Source organism: Hyperolius riggenbachi, chromosome 11, assembly GCF_040937935.1.
Source record: "Hyperolius riggenbachi isolate aHypRig1 chromosome 11, aHypRig1.pri, whole genome shotgun sequence".
In the NCBI taxonomy this organism is placed as follows: Eukaryota; Metazoa; Chordata; class Amphibia; order Anura; family Hyperoliidae; genus Hyperolius; species Hyperolius riggenbachi.
Genome location: NC_090656.1, coordinates 118,915,343 through 118,937,799, shown reverse-complemented (window position 1 = coordinate 118,937,799; position 22,457 = coordinate 118,915,343). Strand labels below are relative to the sequence as shown.

Here is a 22,457-nt window from a genome sequence, read left to right as displayed (position 1 = left end):
ATCCACTTCCGCCCCCTGCCCCAATCAGAAGCGGAGCTCCTGGCAGGAGGCGTGGAGTTGCATTGCGAAGGCAGGGGGCTGGAGTCGTGGAGCTTGGGTCGCTCCGCCCCCTGCACATGTAGAGGAGATGCCCTTTGCTCGCCCAGTGCCCTCTGCCGCTGACCCCCCGCAGACCCTCATGGTAGACTGGTGTGAGGAGTTGGATTCAGCCTGCAGCAGCGCTGGACTCCTCACACAGACACAGCCAGAGATGGCCCCTCCTCCCACCTCACTGCCAGCGCGGGAATATTGAGGGAGAAGCTCAGCTCTGCAGCATGACTGGGAGGCTTGAAGAGCGATGGAACAAGCCTCTGCTGCAGAGCTGTACATCGGGGGAGAAGAAGAACAGCTACAGCCAGATCCAGCCAGGAGGTCAGGACCCCGGGAGAATGCAGCCTCGGAAGCTGGTGTAACCCTGTGTGTGGCAGACTGCAGAGACTCCAGATGGGGGAGGATGTATGTATATACTCTGCTTGGCTTGGTGTGTGTGTGTGTGTGTTTGTGTCACATTGTGTGTGTGTGTCTGTGCCCCCTCCTCTATGCCCCCTCTGTGCCCAAATGTGTGCGTCTGTGTGTTTGTGTCACGTTGTGTGTGTGTGTGTGTCTGTCTGTGCCCCCTCCTCTATGCCCCCTCCTCTGTGCCCAAATGTGTTTGTGTCACGTTGTGTGTGTGTGTGTGTGTGTGCCCCCTCCTCTATTCCCCATTTTGTGTATGTATCTGTGCCCCAACCTCCATGCAGCATGTACAGTATAAGTTGTTACTCTGGGCCTGTGCTGGTGGAAAACTGGCAGCAGCGTGTGCTTATCACTGCTACCTCAGGTATGTACAATATAACCTGTTACTCTGTGCCCGGACTGATAGTAAACTAGCTGCAGCGTGTGCTGATCTCTGCTACCTCCAGTATGTGCAGTATAACCTGTTACTCTGGCCCTGTGCTGATAGTAAACTGGCTGCAGTGTGTGCTGATTTCTGCTACCTCCAGTATGTACAGTATAAGTTCTTACTCTGGGCCTGTACTGATAGTAAATTGGCTGCAGCGTGGTCTGATCTCTGCTACCTCCAGTATGTACAGTATAACCTGTTACTCTGTGCCTGTACTGATAGTAAACTGGCTGCAGCATGTTCTGATCTCTGCTACCTCCAGTATGTACAGTATAACCTGTTACTCTGTGTCTGTACTGATAGTAAACTAGCTGCAGTGTGTGCTGATCTCTGCTACCTCCAGTATGTACAGTATAAGTTGTTACTCTGGGCCTGTACTGATAATAAACTGGCTGCAGCGTGTGCTGATCTCTGCTACCTCCAGTATGTACAGTATAACCTGTTACTGTGTGCCTGGACTGATAGTAAACTTGCTGCAGCGTGTGCTGATCTCTGCTACCTCCAGTATGTACAGTATAACCTGTTACTCTGTGCCTGGACTGATAGTAAACTGGCTGCAGCGTGTGCTGATCTCTGCTACCTCCAGTATGTACAGTATAACCTGTTACTCTGTGCCTGGACTGATAGTAAACTGGCTGCAGTGTGTGCTGATCTCTGCTACCTCCAGTATGTGCAGTATAACCTGTTACTCTGTGCCTGGACTGATAGTAGACTAGCTGCAGCATGTGCTGATCCCTGCTACCACCTGTATGTACAGTATAACCTGTTACTCTGTGCCTGGACTGATAGTAAACTGGCTGCAGCGTGTGCTGATCTCTGCTACCTCCAGTATGTACAGTATAAGTTGTTACTCTGGGCCTGTACTGATAATAAACTGGCTGCAGCGTGTTCTGATCTCTGCTACCTCCAGTATGTACAGTATAACCTGTTACTCTGTGCCTGGACTGATAGTAAACTGGCTGCAGCGTGTGCTGATCTCTGCTACCTCCAGTATGTACAGTATAAGTTGTTACTCTGGGCCTGGACTGATAGTAAACTTGCTGCAGTGTGTGCTCATCCCTGCCACCTCCACTATGTACAGTATTAGCTGTAAAGCCTGGTACACACATAAAATTTTGAATAGCCAATTTTACTACTTCTAGGTATTATGAGATCTCAGCTCTGTTCACAGTCTGTTGACCCTCATACTACATAGAGTTGGTCAAATTGGTCAATGATTGACCAGTCAAACTTGAATGTGTGTATGCACCTTTACTCTATGCCTACACTGATAAACTATCTAAAGGATAGGGGGCTACATCCAACATTTTGCTGGGCAGGTGTAACGATCGGTGTAACACAGAGAGGATCTGATTACCGGTGATCTGCAGTATCACCGAGAATGCAGATATATACCCGATTATTGATGATCTGCAGTATCACCGATAATCAGATATATCTCTAACCTCTGGACACCTGAGTAATATGAGTGTTTGTGCAACAGTAATACTTTGAGGAGAGCACCCGTATATAGGGTGCCAGGCAGTAAGAGATACTGCTCAGAGAACAGGTTCCTTCCAATGGTCTGATGCTCTCCAAGGGGCGGAGCCAGGCTGAGAGTGAGAAGGACCAGAGAGTGAGTGACACTAAAGGTGAAGTGTCACTGACTGGTCTGTGAACTATCTCCAAAGAGGGAAGATAGTTCTCGAGGTCGGACAGGCCAGGTCGGCAACAGACAGACAGATCAGATACAGAGACAGGAGACAGAATCGGATTCTAGAGACAAGCAGGGTTCAGCAACAGAGTATCAGATATAGCAAAGTACCTAATCAGAGATCAGAAGAGTGGTCAGGAAAGCAGAAGGTCATAACAAATTATCAACAATGCCTAGACTTGGGTGTGAGCTCCAAGATCATCAACACCCCGGAACTGGTCTAGATAATAACACAGATGGTAACAGGATTCCCTAGACTAAGGTGTGAGTTCCTTGGTCATCAACACCTTGGAAACTGGTCTAGATAATAACACAAATGATAACAGAATTCCCTAGACTAAGGTGTGAGTTCCTTGGTCATCAACACCTTGGAAACTGGTCTAAAGTAACACAGATACTGACAAGGTCTGAGTGCTACCACGTAGTGATCACAACGCCAGACACCAGAGAAATGACCAGCACCCAGTATATATACACAAGCGCTCTCTGGCGCCTCCCCTAAGTGCTGGACCAATGAGAACTGAGAAAATTGTCAGCTTACCAGCCTGGTCAGCTGACCCCCTTCTGGCTGTCATAAATGCTCTGCCTCTCCGCGTGCGCACGCGTCCTTCTGAACCTGTGTGGACTATCAGTCCCAGCCACACCAGACATGTGTTGTAATGCCTCTGATGTTTTGGATGCGGAATCCGCCGCACCGCTGTCTGAGCGTGCGGCATTTTCTCCGCATTCAGCAGAACAGGCAGGAGTAGGCCTATGCGTGCAAACCACCGCGTCGGACGCGGAATCCGCCGCCCTGTTCTCTGGGCATGCGGCGGTTTCTCCGCGTTCCGTCAGGCCAGTGAATGCAGATCCCTGCGCGCAAGCTGCCACGTTGAACGCGGAATCAGCCGCCCTACTCTGAGTACTTGCGGCGGCTTTTTCGCGTTTTCTTACAGTACTCCCCCCCCCTGAGAAGTGGACTCCGGACAGCTCCTACCCGGTTTCTCAGGATATAGCGTGTGGAATTCCCTTCTTAATTTGTCCGCATGCATGCGACACTCAGGTACCCATGTTCTCTCCTCAATACCATACCCCTTCCAGTGCACTAGATACTGTACTGAGTTCTGTACTACACGTGAGTCTAAAATCTTTTCTATTTCGTACTCAGGTTGGTCGTCTACTATCACAGGAGGAGGAGGAGTGGCACCCACATGGACTGCTGGTTTAAGCAGGGACACATGAAAAGATCTTACACCACGCATGTTGGCAGGAAGATCAATGGCATAAGTAACATTGTTGATCTTCCTGGTTACTGAAAAGGGGCCCACAAACCTGGGACCTAACTTGGGCGAGGGTTGTTTCAGGGTCAAATGACGTGTGGAGACCCAGACCAGATCTCCTGGTCGGAACTTCCACTCCAAGGATCGTTTCTTGTCAGCTTGACCTTTCTGACTTTGAAAAGCCCTTTCCAAATTATTTTTCACGATTCCCCAAATGGTTTTAAATGATTTTTGCCAAGCCTCCAGAGCTGGAAACGGAGTGGAAGCTACTGGCAATGGGGAGAACTTGGGCAACTTTCTGGTTACCACCTGAAACGGAGAAAATCCAGAGGAAGAGCTTTTCAAATTATTGTGCGCAAATTCTGCATATGGCAGGAACTTGACCCAATCATTTTGCGCATCCGCAACATAACACCTTAAAAACTGTTCCAAAGACTGATTAACCCTCCCCGTCTGTCCATTTGTCTGTGGGTGGTAGCCCGACGAAAATGACAGTTCCATGCCCATTTGATGACAAAATGCCCTCCAAAATCTAGAAACAAATTGGACTCCCCGATCTGACACTATGTTTTCCGGAATGCCATGCAGTCGGAAAACGTGGATGATGAAAAGATCGGCCAATTCCTGGGCCGAGGGGAGTCCTTTCAAGGGCCCAAAATGGGCCATTTTACTGAAACGGTCGACTACCACCCAAATGACCGACATGCCTTCAGATCTCGGAAACTCACCCACAAAATCCATGGACAAATGGGTCCACGGTTCACTCGGGGTGGGCAAAGGCTGCAACGTTCCCACAGGTGCCAGACGGGAGGGTTGGCTTTTAGCACACACTGCACACTCTCTAACATACTCCTTGCAGTCTGTTGCCAGAGAAGGCCACCAAGCACACCTAGCAACTAAGTCTTGTGTTCTGGAGGCCCACGGATACCCAGCATTCTTGTGCGAGTGGAACAACTGCAAAATCTGGAGGCGAAATGGCAGTGGTATAAACATAACCCCTTCAGGCTTTCCCTCAGGGACATCCTGCTGGAAGGGACTTTAAGTCTCCGTCCAGTCTTCCCAGGTTTCTGTGGCTCCCAGCACTACTCTCTGTGGGACCATGGTCTCTGGGTCTGAGGGCTGTGCTGTCTCCGGCTCAAAACATCTGGACAAGGCATCCGCCTTAATGTTTTTACTACCGGAGTATACGTAATTACAAATCTAAATCTCGAGAAAAACAGTGACCACCGAGCCTGTCGGGGACTCAATCTCTTAGCCCCTTCAATGTATTCCAAATTCTTGTGATCAGTGTAAACTGTAATCGTATGTTCTGCTCCTTCTAGCCAATGACGCCAATCCTCAAAGGCCAATTTAATGGCCAGGAGCTCCCTGTTGCCTATATTGTAGTTTTTCTCTGCTGGTGAAAACCTCCGAGAAAAATAGGCACACGGGTGTAACCTTCCCTGCAGCCCAGAGCGTTGAGACAGCACAGCCCCTACCCCGACTTCAGAGGCGTCAACCTCTACAATAAATGGATAAGAGGTGTCTACGTGTCTCAAAATGGGTGCAGAGCAAAACAGTTCTTTCAAAGTGGAGAAAGCAGCCAGGGCTTCGGGGGACCAGTGGTTGGTATCTGCCCCTTTCTTTGTTAGACTGGTGAACGGTGCTACGACTGTAGAGTACCCCTTTATGAACCTTCTATAGTAATTAGCAAACCCTAAAAATCTCTGGAGGGATTTGAGTCCTACTGGCTGCGGCCATTCCAGGACAGCAGAGACTTTGGCGGGATCCATAGAAAGGCCTGAGGTGGAAATTATGTATCCCAGAAAAGCGACAGATGTCACCTCAAAAATGCATTTCTCCAATTTGGCATAAAGTCTGTTTTGTCTAAGCCTGTGCAGCACGAATTTGACATGAGCCCTATGTTTAGAGAGGTTGTCTGAGAAGATTAATAAATCATCCAGGTATATTAAAACAAATCTACCCAACACCTCCCTGAAAACTTCATTGATGAGTTCCTGAAAGACGGCCGGGGCGTTACACAACCTGAAGGGCATCACCAGGTACTCGTAATGCCCGTCGGGTGTGTTAAAGGCCGTCTTCCATTCATCGCCCTCTCTGATCCGCACCAGGTTGTATGCACCCCTCAAATCCAATTTCGAAAAGATCTTAGCATTGGTGACTTGGGTGAATAAATCGTCTATCAAGGGTAACGGATAACGATTTATAACTGCGATCTTATTCAGTCCCCGATAATCAATGCATGGCCGAAGGCCTCCGTCTTTTTTTTTTACGAAAAAGAAACCTGCACCGGCAGGCGACCGGGAAGGGCGAATGAATCCTTTAGCTAAGTTTTCACGGATGTACTCTTGCATGGCCACCTTTTCTGGCCCAGACAAATTGTAGAGATGACCTCTAGGGAGCATACAACCCGATCGGAGATCAATGGGGCAATCGAAAGGGCGATGTGGAGGTAGTTTATCGTCAGCTTTGGGACAAAACACGTCTGAAAACTCAGCATATTGTTCCGGAACTCCCTCCACATGAATCCTGGTCTGGCCTAAGGTCACCTTCACTAAACAATGACGAAAACAATGGGCTGACCAGCTAGTTAGCTGACCAGTGGCCCAATTTATCTGAGGAGAGTGAAGGTGTAACCACGGCATGCCAAGGATGACTGTGGAGGTTGTCATGCGCAACACAAAAAACTGCAATTTCTCTCTATGCAGCACCCCTATAGTGACTTCCACCTCTGGTGTCTGAGACAGAGGATGGCCACGCTGCAGGGGTGAATCATCCACTGCCGTAACCTGAAGGGGTGGTTTTACTGGTGTGAGCGGAATACCCAATTTCTTTGCAAATTCGTAATTCATAAAATTAGCCGCTGAGCCTGAATCAATGAAGGCCTCAGAGACTTCAGATTTATCACCCCATGTAATCATACAAGGAAGAAGTAACCGCTTATCCTCTAGAGTTAAGAGCTGTACGCCTAGGGTATTACCCCCAACTACTCCTAGGCAGTAGCGTTTCCCGACTTCTTAGGGCAATTTCGCACTCTATGACCCCCCTCTGCACAATAAAGACACAATTGCTCAGAAATCCTGCGTCTCCGCTCCACTTGAGACAGTCTTGACCGACCAATCTGCATAGGCTCGGGTGGAGGTGAAACGGGAGGAGATGGAGTCACAGGAGGCGCGGCGTAGGACACCATTTTAACATTGTTCCTACCCCGGGTCAGCCTTTGATAGCATAATCTGCGATCAATCCTGATGGCCGATGAAATGGCCTCATCGACGGTTTTTGGTTCGGGCTGACTTAACATAAGGTTTGAGACCTCATCAGATAAACCTGATAAGAAACAGTCTAAGAGGGCATAGGTGTCCCACCTGGCTGAAACTGACCACCTCCTAAATTCTGCAGCATAATCCTCGACCGGACCCTTGCCTTGACGCAACAACTTGAGCTTCCGCTCAGAAGTCGAGGCAATGTCTGGATCATCGTAAATTACTGCCATAGCCTTGAAAAATTCATCTACAGAGGTTAAAGCTAAATCTCTGGTGGGCAGACTGTATGCCCAGGTCTGAGAATCGCCTGATAACAAAGTCTTGATAAATGTGACCCTTTGGGTCATGGTTCCTGAAGATCTAGGTCTCAACTCAAAGTATGACAACACTCTACTCCTAAAATTTCGAAAGTCAGATCTATGACCAGAAAATTTTTCAGGTACAGGCATACGTATGACGGAGCTAAGAGGGGATCGCACCTCATCCACAGCCGTCTGAAGGGTTCGTAAAGAACCGGACAAAGCGTCAATCATCGCCTTGTGATTACCCAGCCCTTGGTTGATGGTATCCACCGAAGTGGTAAGTGCGCCCAGATGGTCAGTGTGTGCGTCCATTTGCATTTTTGGTCTGGCGTTCTGTAACGATCAGTGTAGCTGACGCTGATATTCAGTACGTGTACTACTATGACAATGCAGTGTATTATTTTATTTAGAGCAGTGTTCAGCAGTATTGTACAGTTTCCAGTATGTTAAAAGGGTTTGTATAATGTTTGCTAAAGTTATCCATACTTATTGTGGATGGGCCCTTTAATGCTAAGTTGATTCACCAAGTCTCATGAGAACCACAGAGCCAAGCCTCACTCTGATATCTCTGCATATCCCTTGAGCTTATAGAGCCAAGCCTCATTCTGGTGTCAGCATAGAGGAGAGAGCACATGCTAATGGAGACTGGACAGAGATAACCCACATTCTACAGCTGGTCAGAGAGGCAAACATGGTACAGAACACATTTTATTCCTGTTTTGATGCAAATATCTGTGTAAAGAAGTATGAACAATGTGAAATGTTTAGATATATTCATAATGCATATGATGTCTGCACATGTATGATAGAATGCCATGCTAAAAGTGTAAGCAAGCAATCTAATGGCTGAAACTAAAAGGCTTTATTGTTTATGTGCAGTTTTCACGGTGTGACAAGATTGAAGATGTACCACAGTGTATGAAGTTAAATCTGATATGTCAAGGTGTTTGGTGCTTCAAAGTTCCACTATATTTCATGGTGACCCATGATAAAGAATAAATGAACAACTTGTAACATCAGTATGAAGCGTGGACTCGTTTTGTGACCAGCGGTAGTTACAATCGGTGTAACACAGAGAGGATCTGATTACCGGTGATCTGCAGTATCACCGAGAATGCAGATATATACCCGATTATTGATGATCTGCAGTATCACCGATAATCAGATATATCTCTAACCTCTGGACACCTGAGTAATATGAGTGTTTGTGCAACAGTAATACTTTGAGGAGAGCACCCGTATATAGGGTGCCAGGCAGTAAGAGATACTGCTTAGAGAACAGGTTCCTTCCAATGGTCTGATGCTCCCCAAGGGGCGGAGCCAGGCTGAGAGTGAGAAGGACCAGAGAGTGAGTGACACTAAAGGTGAAGTGTCACTGACAGGTCTGTGAACTATCTCCAAAGAGGGAAGATAGTTCTCGAGGTCGGACAGGCCAGGTCAGCAACAGACAGACAGATCAGATACAGAGACAGGAGACAGAATCGGAATCTAGAGACAAGCAGGGTTCAGCAACAGAGTATCAGATATAGCGAAGTACCTAATCAGAGATCAGAAGAGTGGTCAGGAAAGCAGAAGGTCATAACAAATTATTAACAATGCCTAGACTTGGGTGTGAGCTCCAAGATCATCAACACCCCGGAACTGGTCTAGATAATAACGCAGATGGTAACAGGATTCCCTAGACTAAGGTGTGAGTTCCTTGGTCATCAACACCTTGGAAACTGGTCTAGATAATAACACAAATGATAACAGAATTCCCTAGACTAAGGTGTGAGTTCCTTGGTCATCAACACCTTGGAAACTGGTCTAAAGTAACACAGATACTGACAAGGTCTGAGTGCGAACACGTAGTGATCGCAACGCCAGACACCAGAGAAATGACCAGCACCCAGTATATATACACAAGCGCTCTCCGGCGCCTCCCCTAAGTGCTGGACCAATGAGAACTGAAAGAATTGTCAGCTTACCGGCCTGGTCAGCTGACCCCCTTCTGGCTGTCATAAATGCTCTGCCTCTCCGCGTGCGCACGCGTCCTTCTGAACCTGTGTGGACTATCAGTCCCAGCCACACCAGACATGTGTTGTAATGCCTCTGATGTTTTGGATGCAGAATCCGCCGCACCACTGTCTGAGCGTGCTGCGTTTTCTCCGCATTCAGCAGTACAGACAGAAGTAGGCCTATGCGTGCAAAACGCCGCGTCGGACGCGGAATCCGCCGCCCTGTTCTCTGGGCATGCGGCGGTTTCTCCGCGTTCCGTCAGGCCAGTGAATGCAGATCCCTGCGCGCAAGCTGCCACGTTGAACGCGGAATCAGCCGCCCTACTCTGAGTACTTGCGTCGGCTTTTCCGCGTTTTCTCACAGCAGGCCCATTATTATTAGGTTACACCGCTGTTAAGTTCCTGTAATTTGGTCCCACCCATGGCCACGCCCACATACTACAGGTCACGCCCATTTTTGCCACTTTTAGCGGTGGCCATGAGTGCCCCCGATCTTTTAGGATCCTAGCAACGCCCCTGCTTGATACCCCAACATCACTATTTAGGAAGCACTCACACAAAATAACAAAAATGTTTGAATCAGGATAATACCATTTATTGGCTAACTTAAAAGAATATATAAAAGAGTAAGCTTTCAACTGTTGGGCCTTTGTCAGACTGAATCCTGTATGCTTACAAGACAGCTTTATACATGCAACATCAAAGGGGATACATGGATTTTTTAGGAAACATAAATACATGTCCTTATGATGCCTTCATTGAAACAAAACATCCAAAACAGTGTCAGATGTTGTTAGGTTGTTCTTACAAACAGATAAAACCCTTTGGTTACTAAGTGCTCACACAACTGAGACACTGCCAGGCATGTAAATTCCTAGTTCAACAGTTTGTTCAGTTTGTCTGGGCTGAGAAAGAAAAATAATTATGACATTAAATATCATCAACCTCATACCAATTTAAAGCGGTCTTACACCCAGCATTTCAACTTTGCTTTAATAGATTGCTTACAGCTTAAAAACTATTATGCCAGAAATTTTTTTAAGCAGAAATTCACTGAATAGTTAAAACTCAGCATTTTAGTGTTGTATTTAGCTAGAATTCCGCATCAGAGCTGAGCTTTAGATAAAAATGTGTCATGTTTGGAATATAAATAAACAAAAGTCTCTCTGAGAGAGCACAGAGGGCTTCCCAGACAGGCTTTTCAGAGGTTTATTTACATTCCAAACATGATACATTTGTATCTAAAGCTCAGCTCGGAGGCGGACTTCTAGCTGAATACAACACTAAAATGCTGAGTTTTAACCATTCAGTGAATTTCTGCTTAAAAAAATTTCTGGCATAATAGTTTTTAAGCTGTAAGCAATCTATCCAGCAGTGGCTGGATAGTGTACTGGTTAAGGGCTCTGCCTTTGACATGGGAGACCAGGGTTCGAATCCTGGCTAGGTCAAGTACCTATTCAGTAAGGAGTTCAAGGCAAGACTCCCTAACACCGCAGGGTGGCCTCCTGAGCGTGTCCCAGTGGCTGCAGCTCTTGAGCGCTTTGAGTCAGACAGGAGAAAAGCGCTATACAAATGTTCGGATTATTATTATTATTATTAAAGCCGTTGAAATGCTGGGTGTAGGACCGCTTTAAGAAATTGGCATCCTTGTTCAATATTTCGTCTACTGATTTTAACCAACATATAGATTGTGTCTCTGCTATCATTCTCTCATTTTGTGATGTAAAGCCACCCTGCAGGGCAGTGACCCGAAGATCATTCACGCTGTGTCTGTAGGAACAAAAGTGTGTTGGGACTGGGAGTTTAGATTTGGTATAGTTAAGTGGACCTGTGTCCGTTCATCCGTTTATGCAGTTTGTCCAGTTTCTCCCACATAAGGAACTTATGTGGGGCATTTGGGGCATTTTGCACACATGATCAAATATACCAGATTAGTGGAGTTACAGGAAAACGTGCTTTTACCCTGTATTCCTGTTGTGTACCTGGTATTGATATCTTCTCAGTGGAGTAGCTTTGTCTGCCAGTCTTACACCTTTTTTTGTTGGCAGGGCAATGTTCCATTCTTTTATGGCCTATTCAAAGAACTCCTAGCAATCATCTGTTTTAGATTTGGGTGGCTGTTGATATGTCAGGAGCGGACGGTCAGGGAATATCTTTCTCATTCTGTAATCCTTTTGTAAAATGGGATGAAGTTCCTTTGCAATCCTTCTTAAGATTTCCAGGTGTGGGTTGTAGGTGACAACAATTGGGACACAGCCCTCTTACTGGTTTTGTTTATATTTCAGGATCTGGTTCATAGGGATGACATTAACTTTCCTGATTTGGGTCTCAGTCATAAGAGGGCTGTAACCTTGTTTAATGATAGTTTTCTTAAGGTAATCCAAGTTTTTGTCTCTGTCCATCCTGTCAGAACAAATCCAGTTGCATCGTATAGCTTGCCTGTATATTATGGAGTTATTTCTGTGCTTGGGGTGGAAACTGTCATACCTGAGGTATGTGAGACAGTCTGTTGGTTTTTGGTACATAGATGTTTGTTGGATGTTTTCCCTGATGTATATGGTGGTATCCAGAAAGTTAATCTCAGCGTGAGAGTAGGTAAATTTCAGTTTGATTGTGAGATGGAAGCCATTGAAATCCCTGTGGAATTGGAGAAGATACTCCTCACTTGCTGACCAGATGATTAAAATATCATCTATAAAGCGAAAATAGGCCATGGGTTTAATTTGGCATGCATCAAGGTATTCCGCTTCGATTTTGACCATAAAGAGATTTGCATAATGTGGTGCAAATCGTTAACCCATTGCCACTCCTATCTCCTGTAAATAGGGATCCTGTCCAAAAGTGAAAAAATTATATATGATATATTAATCTCTGACACTGTTTTGGATGTTTTGTTTCAATGAAGGCATCATAATGACATGTATTTATGTTTCCTAAAAAATCCATGTATCCCTTTGATGTTGCATGTATAAAGCAGTCTTGTAAGCATACAAGATTGTCTGATGGCCCAAGGGCCGAAAGCTTACTCTTTTATATATACTTTTAAGTTAGCCAATAAATGGTGTTCAAACAATATAATAAGAAATAGTATCACCCTGATTCAAAACTTCTTGCTTTTACTGATGGCTAACATGGTACAATATTCTACTGCTACTACTACACAAAATACCAATACAGTTAAAGAAAAACTACCAAAGAACCATTTTGAATGCACTGTATATGATCTCTTTATTAGAATACATTAATTTCATCACCATTTGCATTTGTTTTTATCCCATTAGATAGAAAGGAGATTCTAATATGTATTTGCAGTTATATCACTGGATATATTGGCCTCAATTCACTAAGCTTTATCAAACACTTAATCAAACCTTTGATAATTTACCTCATGGGTAAAATCTAAATTTTGAATTTAGATAAATCTATAACACCTTAGTGAATTCAAAATTAGATTTCACCATGAGGTAAATTATCAAACGTTTGATAAAGTGTTTGATAAAGCTTAGTGAACTGAGGCCATATTGTCAGTTAACAAAACAGAGTTATCCATAGTTTATGCACTATACAGATAGAGGCTGGCTTTCATTTGACAGTAGCTGCAACAGAGATCACATTACCGTTTAAATGTGTTACAATACAAACTAATATAAACTAATGTTTGTATTTAATGTTAATTAAGTAATTAATGTTAGCATAAATTGATCTTTTCTAGAGTAGATGTAGCATAAATAATCACTTGCTGAATTGATGATATTTCAATTAAAAATCTTGGTTATATTGCTGGCTCATTGTGTGGTGGGCACACAAGCTGCAGTTTTACATGAGCATGCAACTACATCGGTGATGGAGTATGTAATTTTTCTTCCATTTGTACATTGCAGTTGAATGTCCCTAGTAGTTGTTTTGGAAGCCTGACAGCAGGTGCAGCCATCTTCATCCATAGTTGGCAATCCAGGATATCTAAAAAAGGAAAAATAATAAGACTTGCGTATCAAAATAAGACTTTCGTATCAAAAATGCTGGGCCTTACAAGGAACATTGTTACTCAGGCCATTTTTAAAAACTATCATGAATAAACCCCATTGCATTGGTGTCTGAGCCACTGGCTGCCACAATGAAGCTCCTGTAAAATGCATTTAGCAAAAGTAACTAGAGATGGTCGACATGTGCTCTAAATAGAAAAAAACCTAGTTGCTTATTTTCGCTCGTGTGTGTTCAGGAGAACATTTCAGTGAGAAATATATAATATTACTGTTACTATTCTCTTTCATTTACAAGCCCCGCAGATCATCTCCGTGTTCATGCCTCTGCAGATTGTGGCGCTACCTAAAGCCACTGGCATTAGGGAAACACTGATACAGTGGCAAGGAAAGACAGGAGGTTGAGCACACTAATGAAAAAGGAAATATGAGGAAAGCATTCTCCTGCAGTTTGGGATTTGGGGTGGAAAGAGGGAGAGTGATCACCAGAGAGGAGGCGGGTGTCATCCAGGCAGCAGAATTTGTATAACTGAGGGAAGGAGGAGTTGGGAGTTTATAAAAGGCTAATTAATTATATCGGAGGTAGGGAGGTGTATTGTAAGAAATACCAAGCTACTTAAAGGAACATTATCAAACCAAGTGTTCCAAAGTGACAATGTACAAATAATGTCTAAGTAGCTGTGTACAATTGTTTCTACTTTGTATGTTAAATATCAGAGGCAAAAGCTGTAATGCATTGTGTGTAGATTTTAGCTCGGTTGGAATGTCTCATTTGCAAAGGTGAATCTCTGCAGTGTGACATGCTAAGAACAGTGTAATATTGAAGCAGAATTATATGCAATTTCTCTGGTGTCCGATTTCACATACTATTACAAATGTTTATGTTGCACATAAGATACATTTCCTCTGCTTTCAGCAGAAAGCTCAGTCAGAGACAGGCAGCTGCTGAGAGCTTTCTCTCACACACAGGGGTAACAGAGCCGTGTGAGGGAATCCCCCTCCCTTCATGATGCAGTTTCTCAGATTTTGGCATCACTGAAGTGTGAAATGAATTTGATAACAGTAAACAAAGATGTGCACTATGCCCCAGAGGTGCATAGTGCCTATTAATGTTGTTTAATTTAATCCTGTTGATTGGGGAATTTGCAGCAGTCTTTTCATGTTTTTAGGACAGTAATTATTGTAGAAAACAGTAAATGCAATATACTGTTTTTCATATAGCTGTTTGCACAATATTTAAGGCACTGATCCTCTGTTGCTAATACTTTTAACTACAGACAGCGAACAAACATGCACATCAGGTGCAGTGATAGGAGTCTGAATAGTGAATAACACACATGAAGCAAGAATGCAGCTAATGTTTATCAGACACTTCTGCAGCCAAAGACTGCCAGGCAACTGGTATTGCTTAAAAGAAGCCCTAAAGTGACACTAAGGTGCCCAGTTTAACCTCCTTGACTTACATTTTTTTTCCTGGATTTCTGTGCAAAAAGTGTTTCAGTTAATTTCCATCACCTCCATATAGCTTTGTGAAAAGTTTAAAACAGGGAGAACGAACTAGGGCTTTATAGCATATCCTTACCTGGAGATTGAGCTGCAATAACCTCCACAGTTACTAAGAGTCACATTAGCTGTACAGCTCCCACTTTCTATCACCTTCCATGATGTCATTACATCACACATGCCTGTAAAAAATACATATTTATCTGTAATATTTGAGTTCCGATGTCATTATACTGCACATATACATACTGTTCATGTGGTTTAATTTAAAATTCAAACTACCGGTACTTCTTGAAGCTCTGAAAAAGTGAAGGTAGAAGTGTATTTCTGGCAGATTGCTATTAAAACAAACCTGTGACTTTGTGAAATAAAAATTCTACATAGAATTCTACATTCTACATACAGAGGAGTGAAGCCTTCGGGTCATCCAGAGGTGTCTCTGGTCTTTCTTTAGCCCACTGATGGTAACTGAGATTCTCTTCTTCTTCTCGGCTGCGCTTCCAACCATGAATGAGCATGGCCACACTGCGCAGTAGCACACAGCCACTCATGCTCAGAGGAAAAGGCCATGCATGATTGTCTCGAGCTGCATAGTACGGCCACGCTCGTTCATGGATGGGAGCACGGCCACACAAACCTATTCGATGAGCCCTTGTTGAATAGTTTCAGAGGGTCCTAGCACTGAAATGCAAGGTCAAAGGGGATTATTAAGAGACTTTCCTCTACTAAGGAAAGTATATAACTTTTGGGGATTTTTTGGCTTCTAGTACACTTTAAGGATGCTAGTGGTAGGACGCTCAGGAGGCTTGTAAGTGCCCCCATAGGTTAACATGCTTTGTAATTCATTTGAAAAGTACCTGTTTTTTCTCAAATTCAGCACTAGCAACTGCTCAACATATAGTATGCATAACTTCATTGCCATACTCCTATGTTTAGCTTTACCATCATCAACCAGGATTGTTGTAGCCAGTTAAGAGCATCCAGGAGTGTATGTCTGTATGTGTAAAGTAGGAGTGTAGCAGTAAAACAAAATATATTTTCCTCCCCATTGCTTAGAATTTAGGTGAGCCTTTAAGGCAGCAGTATCCAAAGTCCAGCCCCCGGGCCATTTGCGGTCCGCCGAGCCTTTTCCAGTGGCCCTCAATGCTCTTTACACAATTTAATTGTATGCAGCCCTGTCCTGATGTTTGTGGACGCCCTCTGTAGCTCCTCCCCTCTTTTATGGTAGCTCCACCTCTCTCCCAGTAGCTAGATAGAAGAGGAAGTGACATCGCTGAGTGCTGGCTGAGTGACTGCAGAAGAAGAGAGTAATGGTGCTTGACCAGGTATGTATGTTTATATGTGTGTATGTTAAACTATACAGTGCTTGCTTCATCCCCACACCTCAATCTTTGCTGTGTTTAAGGGAATTTGAGCACTAGTTTAATAGAATATTTAAAAAAAAAACTCCCCCTTAAAATGGTTCATAAGTAGGGTGTGCTGTTTGGGGTGGGGTGACAGGCATTACCTTGGGGTGCACCCCGTCTGTTTGTGCTGTGCAATGTTCTCTAGCTAGACACACCTGTGAAACACCTGCAGGTTGAAGTGCTTTCACCGGTGTTGTGCATTTCTGGCCAGATGTAGTCCTTCAATGGGAGTACATCTCCCAGCCGGGAAATGTTCTCCCATGGAAGAACTACATCTCCCAGCCAGCATGCTTTGTGGTGGCTGGGAGCATGCCACACTGTCATGAGCACCTCAAACTGCTGCAGCTGCGGGTAGCCCCAGAGAAAATGGAGACGCGCATAAAGGTGGGGTCTAGAGAGCAGCCCCCTAAAGGAAAACAATGCCTAAACAATGCACAAAATTCCCATGCAGGACTCAACCCTACAAGGATATATATAATCCAACTTCTTTTCATTGCATTTTAGTTGCGGTGATACAACAGATAAAAAAACAGCACTACACTTCGGGCCAGTCACCCTTTGTCAAATGCAAGTAAGGCCTGTCCCCCCCCCCCCCAACAGTCCACACTATTTACAACCTCCCTGAGGGGTAGATTTATTTTGTATATTCTAAATCAGTGCAGGGTTTGCTTTTAAAGTAAACATCTCAAAAAGTAATAGGGAAATACAACGTGTCCAGAGGGAATGAAACAAGTGTGTGTGTGTGTGTGTGTGTGTGTGTGTGTGTGTGTGTGTGTGTGTGTGCGTGTGCGTGCGCGTGCGTGTGCGTGCGCGTGTGTGTGTGTGTGTGTCCAGTCCTGCATTCATTTAGTTGATATGATGTAGCTGGCAAAATGTGCATGAGGATTGATGTTTTGTAGAGATTAGAGAAAACTCATGCTGCGGCTGGTACAGTAAGTACAGTATGGTTCTAGGAGACAGGCGCGATCGGTAAAAATGGTGTTTCATTTTTCTAGTTAGGCCCCCTTGCAATGTCAAGAATAATGATATGACCCTAGGTCGAAAAAGATTGTTACAGCTGATACAAACCCTGCATTAAATATGCACTGTTTCTACTTCCTGCTTTCATGGAAATGAGCTTATGTTCCTTATCTGCCGTGGCAGTCAGGTGACACAGGGGAGAGTTCAATTACAAATGAGGGTGAATTAGACAGGCTAAACTCTCTAAATACATACAGGGTACATTTATCTGTTTTCCTTCTGTCCTGTGTTCAGGTCCACTTTACCAATAGTGAATTACTCTAGTGGAGTTTTGACAATAGACATTTGTTCTGTGAAGGAAAGACAGTCCTAGCGTCTCGGAAGGTAAAACATTTGTTCTTTGACTACATAACTGGTAATATACAGTGCATCCAGAAAGTATTCACAGCGCATCACTTTTTACTCATTTTATTATGTTACAACTTTATTCCAAAATGGCACAAAGGGGTATGGAGGTGCCCAGGTATAGATAAAACTAGTTTAAAAACATAAAGGATGAGGTGGCTTACCTCAATAACGACAGTCACGTGAGAAAAAGTTTATTTATCACAGGCAATGAGTTTTGTGGGTCCAAGCTTCCTCGGGCCAATACAAGTGCCAGGGATAAAGTTGCCAGTACCATTGAGTGGCTCACTCTCGATCAATGCTACTGGCTACTTTATCCCTGGCACTTATATTGGCCTGAGGAAGTGAGCTTGAACTCACAAAACTCATCACATGAGCTAAATAAACCACTTGTCTCATGTGACTGTCGTTATTGAGATAAGCCACTTCATCCTTTATGTTTTTAGTGTTTTCAACCTAATTTTGTCCATACCAGGTCTTGTATTTACCCCTTTGTGCTGTATATACCCACCGAGGTTGGAGGAGAGGGGTCCTCCCTGGCCTCACTTGGTTGACAGCAGTGTGAGAGCCAGCCCTTTTTCACCAACGTGAGCTCCCGCATCCAATTCCACCTAGACACCACGAGTGGAGCTGATTTATTGTCTCCACCTGCTTACAGTGGTTGGTTGCCCCCTTGCATTCCACTTTTGTGAGTAGCCATCCTGCCATTTACATCTTCTCTGCACCAACTTAAAACATACTACACTATTTGGGCTCCCATTGTTTTTTTGCCTTTAACCACTAAAGGACAAGTGAACGAATATATTCATCCAGCAGGAGTCGCTTAGCAGCAATCTGGATGAATATATTCATCTAGCGGTGTTGCGGCAGGTGGGGGCTTGTAGCAGTCGGGTATGCGCTTAGTCCTCACCGCTATTACAGGGGATCGGTTGCAGAAGAGGAACGAGTGTTCCCTCAAGGCAAATGATCCCCTGTGAATGAATCGACATGCCTTCAATCACGAGGCATGTTGATTCATAAAAACAGAGTGTCAGAAAAAAAAAATCGAGCACTTCCTGATAAATGGGTAATAAAGAATTCTTGTGCCAAAATACACTAATAGTAAATTCATTTTATTCACCATTCATAAAATCTTTAAAACAAAAAATCATTAAAATTCCTTCTGAGTTTATGCATGGTGAATAAAATCCATTTTACTATTTGTGTATTTTGGCGCAAGAGTTCATCTTTTTTACTGTTTTGTGTGGTGGGTTAGGAGTAATCCCACCGATCTCTGTGCAGCCACTATAAACAACGAGCGCTGCAATTTAGTGATTTGTTACTTCTTGATAACTAACAGGAGAGTGCTTAGCGCCACCTAGTGACCAAAAACTAAAATTAAAGTTAAATAAATAAATACATCATACATTTAATACATTTGTATTAACCCCTCACCCTCCCCATAGCTACAAAAAAATATGTTAAAGTAACAGTTAAAATATATATATATATATATATAATTACGGTACCTTAGGGATTGAACTTTTTTAACATGTATGTTGTGAGATTATATTACTTTTATCTTTTGCTTACATGGGCTAATTAGTGATGGACGCAAAACTGAAAAGAAATGAACCTTTATTTCCAAATGGATTAAATTCATTTTTTTTCCTCGGAATTCTACACACAACACCCCACAGTGACGACATCAAAAAGTTTACCTAAGGTTTTAGCAAATGTATAAAAATGAAAAAAAAACAACTGAGAAATCACATGTACATAAGTAGTCACAGCCATTTGCTGAATACTTTTTTGATGCACCTTCGGCAGAAATTACAGCCTCAAGTATTTTTGAATATAATGCCACAAGCTTGGCACACCTATCCTTGGCCAGTTCCTTCCATTCCTCTTTCCAGCTTAATCAGGTTGGATATGAAGCTTAATCAGGTTGGATATGAAGTGTCGGTGCACATCCATTTTAACATCTCTCCAAGAGGGTTAATCGCATTAAAGTCTGAACTCTGGCTGGGCCACCCAAAGACATTCACAGAGTTGGCTGGGTCACTCAAAGACATTCACAGAGTTGTCCTGAAGTCACTCATTTGATATCTTGGCTGTGTGCTTAGGGTTGTCCTGCTGAAAGATAAACCATCAAGACAGTCTAAGTTCAAGAGCGCTCTGGATCAGGTTTTCATCCAGGATGTCTCTGTAAATTGCTGCAGTCCCCTTTCCCTTTATCCTGACTAATCTCCTAGTGTTTTTGAAAAAAAAATGTAGTCGCTGCAGTAGTGGCCAGAACGATTTTGGCATGGCTTATACATGACTTACTAAAATGTAATTTATTTTGAAAAAAAAAAACTTTTGTTGCAGCCGCTGTAGCAGAGGCCATAACGATGTTGGCATTGGCATATACTGTACATTACAAACACAATTTTATTTTTAAATGTTTGCTGCAGTCTCTATACAGCAATTGTCAAGGCTCCTTCTGGTGGTGATTGTGACCACAACTCTTCCTGTCCTGCTCCTAGTCATGTTGATCTATGCCCCCCCCCCCCCCCCCCAAGCACTCGTATTTTTGAAAAACATAATGATTTAGTAAAAAAAAATTGTCCAGGGAACTATGATGGTATTGAACAGACCAGCGTGTATGTGCAACCTAACCTTTGGCAACCATTGTGGGTAACCTATTGGGCCTAGACAATGGAAACACCCCTGCACCATTTTGGGGCTATTTTTTTTTGGGGGGGGGGGTGCGGTTAGGCTTATTGTGAATTCCTCCATGCTAACTAGTTACACAACCATTCAGCCACGCGAGATCGAATACTAAGAGGTCTTTAAGGCCCTTGCCCTTCGGTGTCTGAGGCTGCATGTGTGCTAAACTAATAGGCAAGCATGGGTGTGTAGGAGAGGCAATGCGGATGTTGGCATTGGCATATACATAACATACACAATTTTTTTGGGGGGGGGGGGGGAAACATGTTTGTTGCAGCCACCGTTGTATAGGCAAGAACAATGTTGTCATAGATATACTTTTTACATACAAAAAAAAATGTTTATAGCCACCCTGGCGACAATGAGATGCAGTGACTTGGCTCTGCACATGATGGATGGTATAGGTTTACATACAAAAATGTAAAACATGCAGCGCGTGTATGTACATGTCAATCAGGTAGTGTAAGGGACAGGGACCCAACACCCGTTTAATGCACTGCAAACAACCGCAAAGAGCATTGTTTTTAATACTTGACACCCTCAAGACATAAATGTTAGTCCTCTCCTCTAGGCGGCAATCTTTGTGTAGTGCTGTGTAGTGGTTGCCGTGCTTGTGCGCAGGTTCGCGAGTGTGCACGGGATGGTGGTTTTCCAGGCCCTATGGTCAGGCTGAGGTAGTTTGATGGGAAATTGTGACAGCTCTTGCCACAGGTTAAGCCTACACACCCAGTAGTCCAGGGGTTCATCGCTCCTCAGAGTGTCAATATCAGCAGTTAACGCCAGGTAGTCCACTACCTGTCAGTTGAGGCATTCTCTGAGGGTGGATCCTGAAGGGCTACAACGATGCGTTGGACTAAAAAACCTGTCCAGCATCACCAACACATGGGTAAAGCCTCCTGTCCTTGCCGACGTGGCAGCGGGAGGAGTATTAGTGGCACGTCTTCCCCTGTTACATTTCTGTCCTGCTGTGACATCACCTTTAAACACAGTGTACAGCATACTTTGCAGACTGTTTTGCAAATGCTGCATCATTTCTGACTTATGGTAGGTTGGTAACATTTCCACCACTTCATGCTTATACCGAGGGTCTAGTAGTGTTGCCACCCAGTACAGGTCCTTCTCTTTTAGCCTTTTTATACGGGGGTCTTACAGCAGGCAGGACAGCATGAAAGACAATTTGGACAAGGTTGGATGCTGAGGTACCCATCTCCCGTTCCTCATCCTCACTGATGTCATCCACTCCTCCTCCCCATAGCCACGTAAAATAAGCCCAGAAAGGTGATGACAAGCCCCCTGGGACGCCTGCTCTGGTTGGTCTTCCACCTCCACAAAGCCAACTTCCCCCTCTGACTCCTCTTCTTCAGACCACTGTCTCTGCATTGCCGCAGGTACAACTGGTGAGGATAAGGCTCCTTCTGGTGGTGATGGCGACTGCAACTCTTTCTCTTACTGGTCACAATGATCTACGGCCTGATCCAGCACTCTTCTCGGCACGCGCCATTAAGAAAGTGCTAGGTATGAGGTCGCTAATGGTGCCTTCTGTGCAAATAACCAGGTTTGTCACCTCCTCAAAAGGATGCATGAGCCTGCAGGCATTGCGCATGAGCACCCAGTAACATGGCAAAAAATCCCCAGCTCTGCAGAGCCTGTCCTAGCACGCCGGTCATTCAGATACTCATTGATGGCTCGTTCTTGTTGGAGCAGGCATTCAAACTTCATGAGCGTGTAATTCCAACAAGTCTGGCTGTCATAAATTAAGCAGCTCACTGGCATGTTGTTTCTGCCACTGAATCTCAGCAAGGCGCACCATGGCCATGTATGAACATCTGAAACCTTCCTGGACATCCTGAAACCCTTGGTATTTTTAGAGACACGTTGGACATGTATCGTAAGACAATAACATTGATAATGCAGGGCACATGTGTTAACTTACCAAAATTCAATACTGTCAACAGATTGCTTCAGTTGTCACACACCACTTTTTCGATCTCCTGTTGGTACAGGGTCATCCACTGATCGACCTGTGAGTTCAGAGCAGACAGGAGTACTAGTCTGGTTTAACTCTGCGAATGCAGG

General features: G+C 44.3%; 1 protein-coding gene across 1 annotated transcript in view; it reads right to left on the bottom strand.

Moving 5' to 3' along the window:
• Nucleotides 1–12,638: 12,638 nt before the first annotated feature.
• Nucleotides 12,639–22,457, bottom strand: part of LOC137537858 (mucin-5AC-like) — a 343,296-nt gene continuing 333,477 nt past the window's right edge. The window contains exons 36-37 of the mRNA XM_068259808.1: nucleotides 14,999–15,101; nucleotides 12,639–13,396 (exon numbers count right to left, since the gene is read on the bottom strand). Of these exons, the coding sequence (XP_068115909.1) occupies nucleotides 13,222–13,396; nucleotides 14,999–15,101 (278 nt within the window). The 3' untranslated portion in view covers nucleotides 12,639–13,221. The remainder of the gene's footprint in view (nucleotides 13,397–14,998; nucleotides 15,102–22,457) is intronic.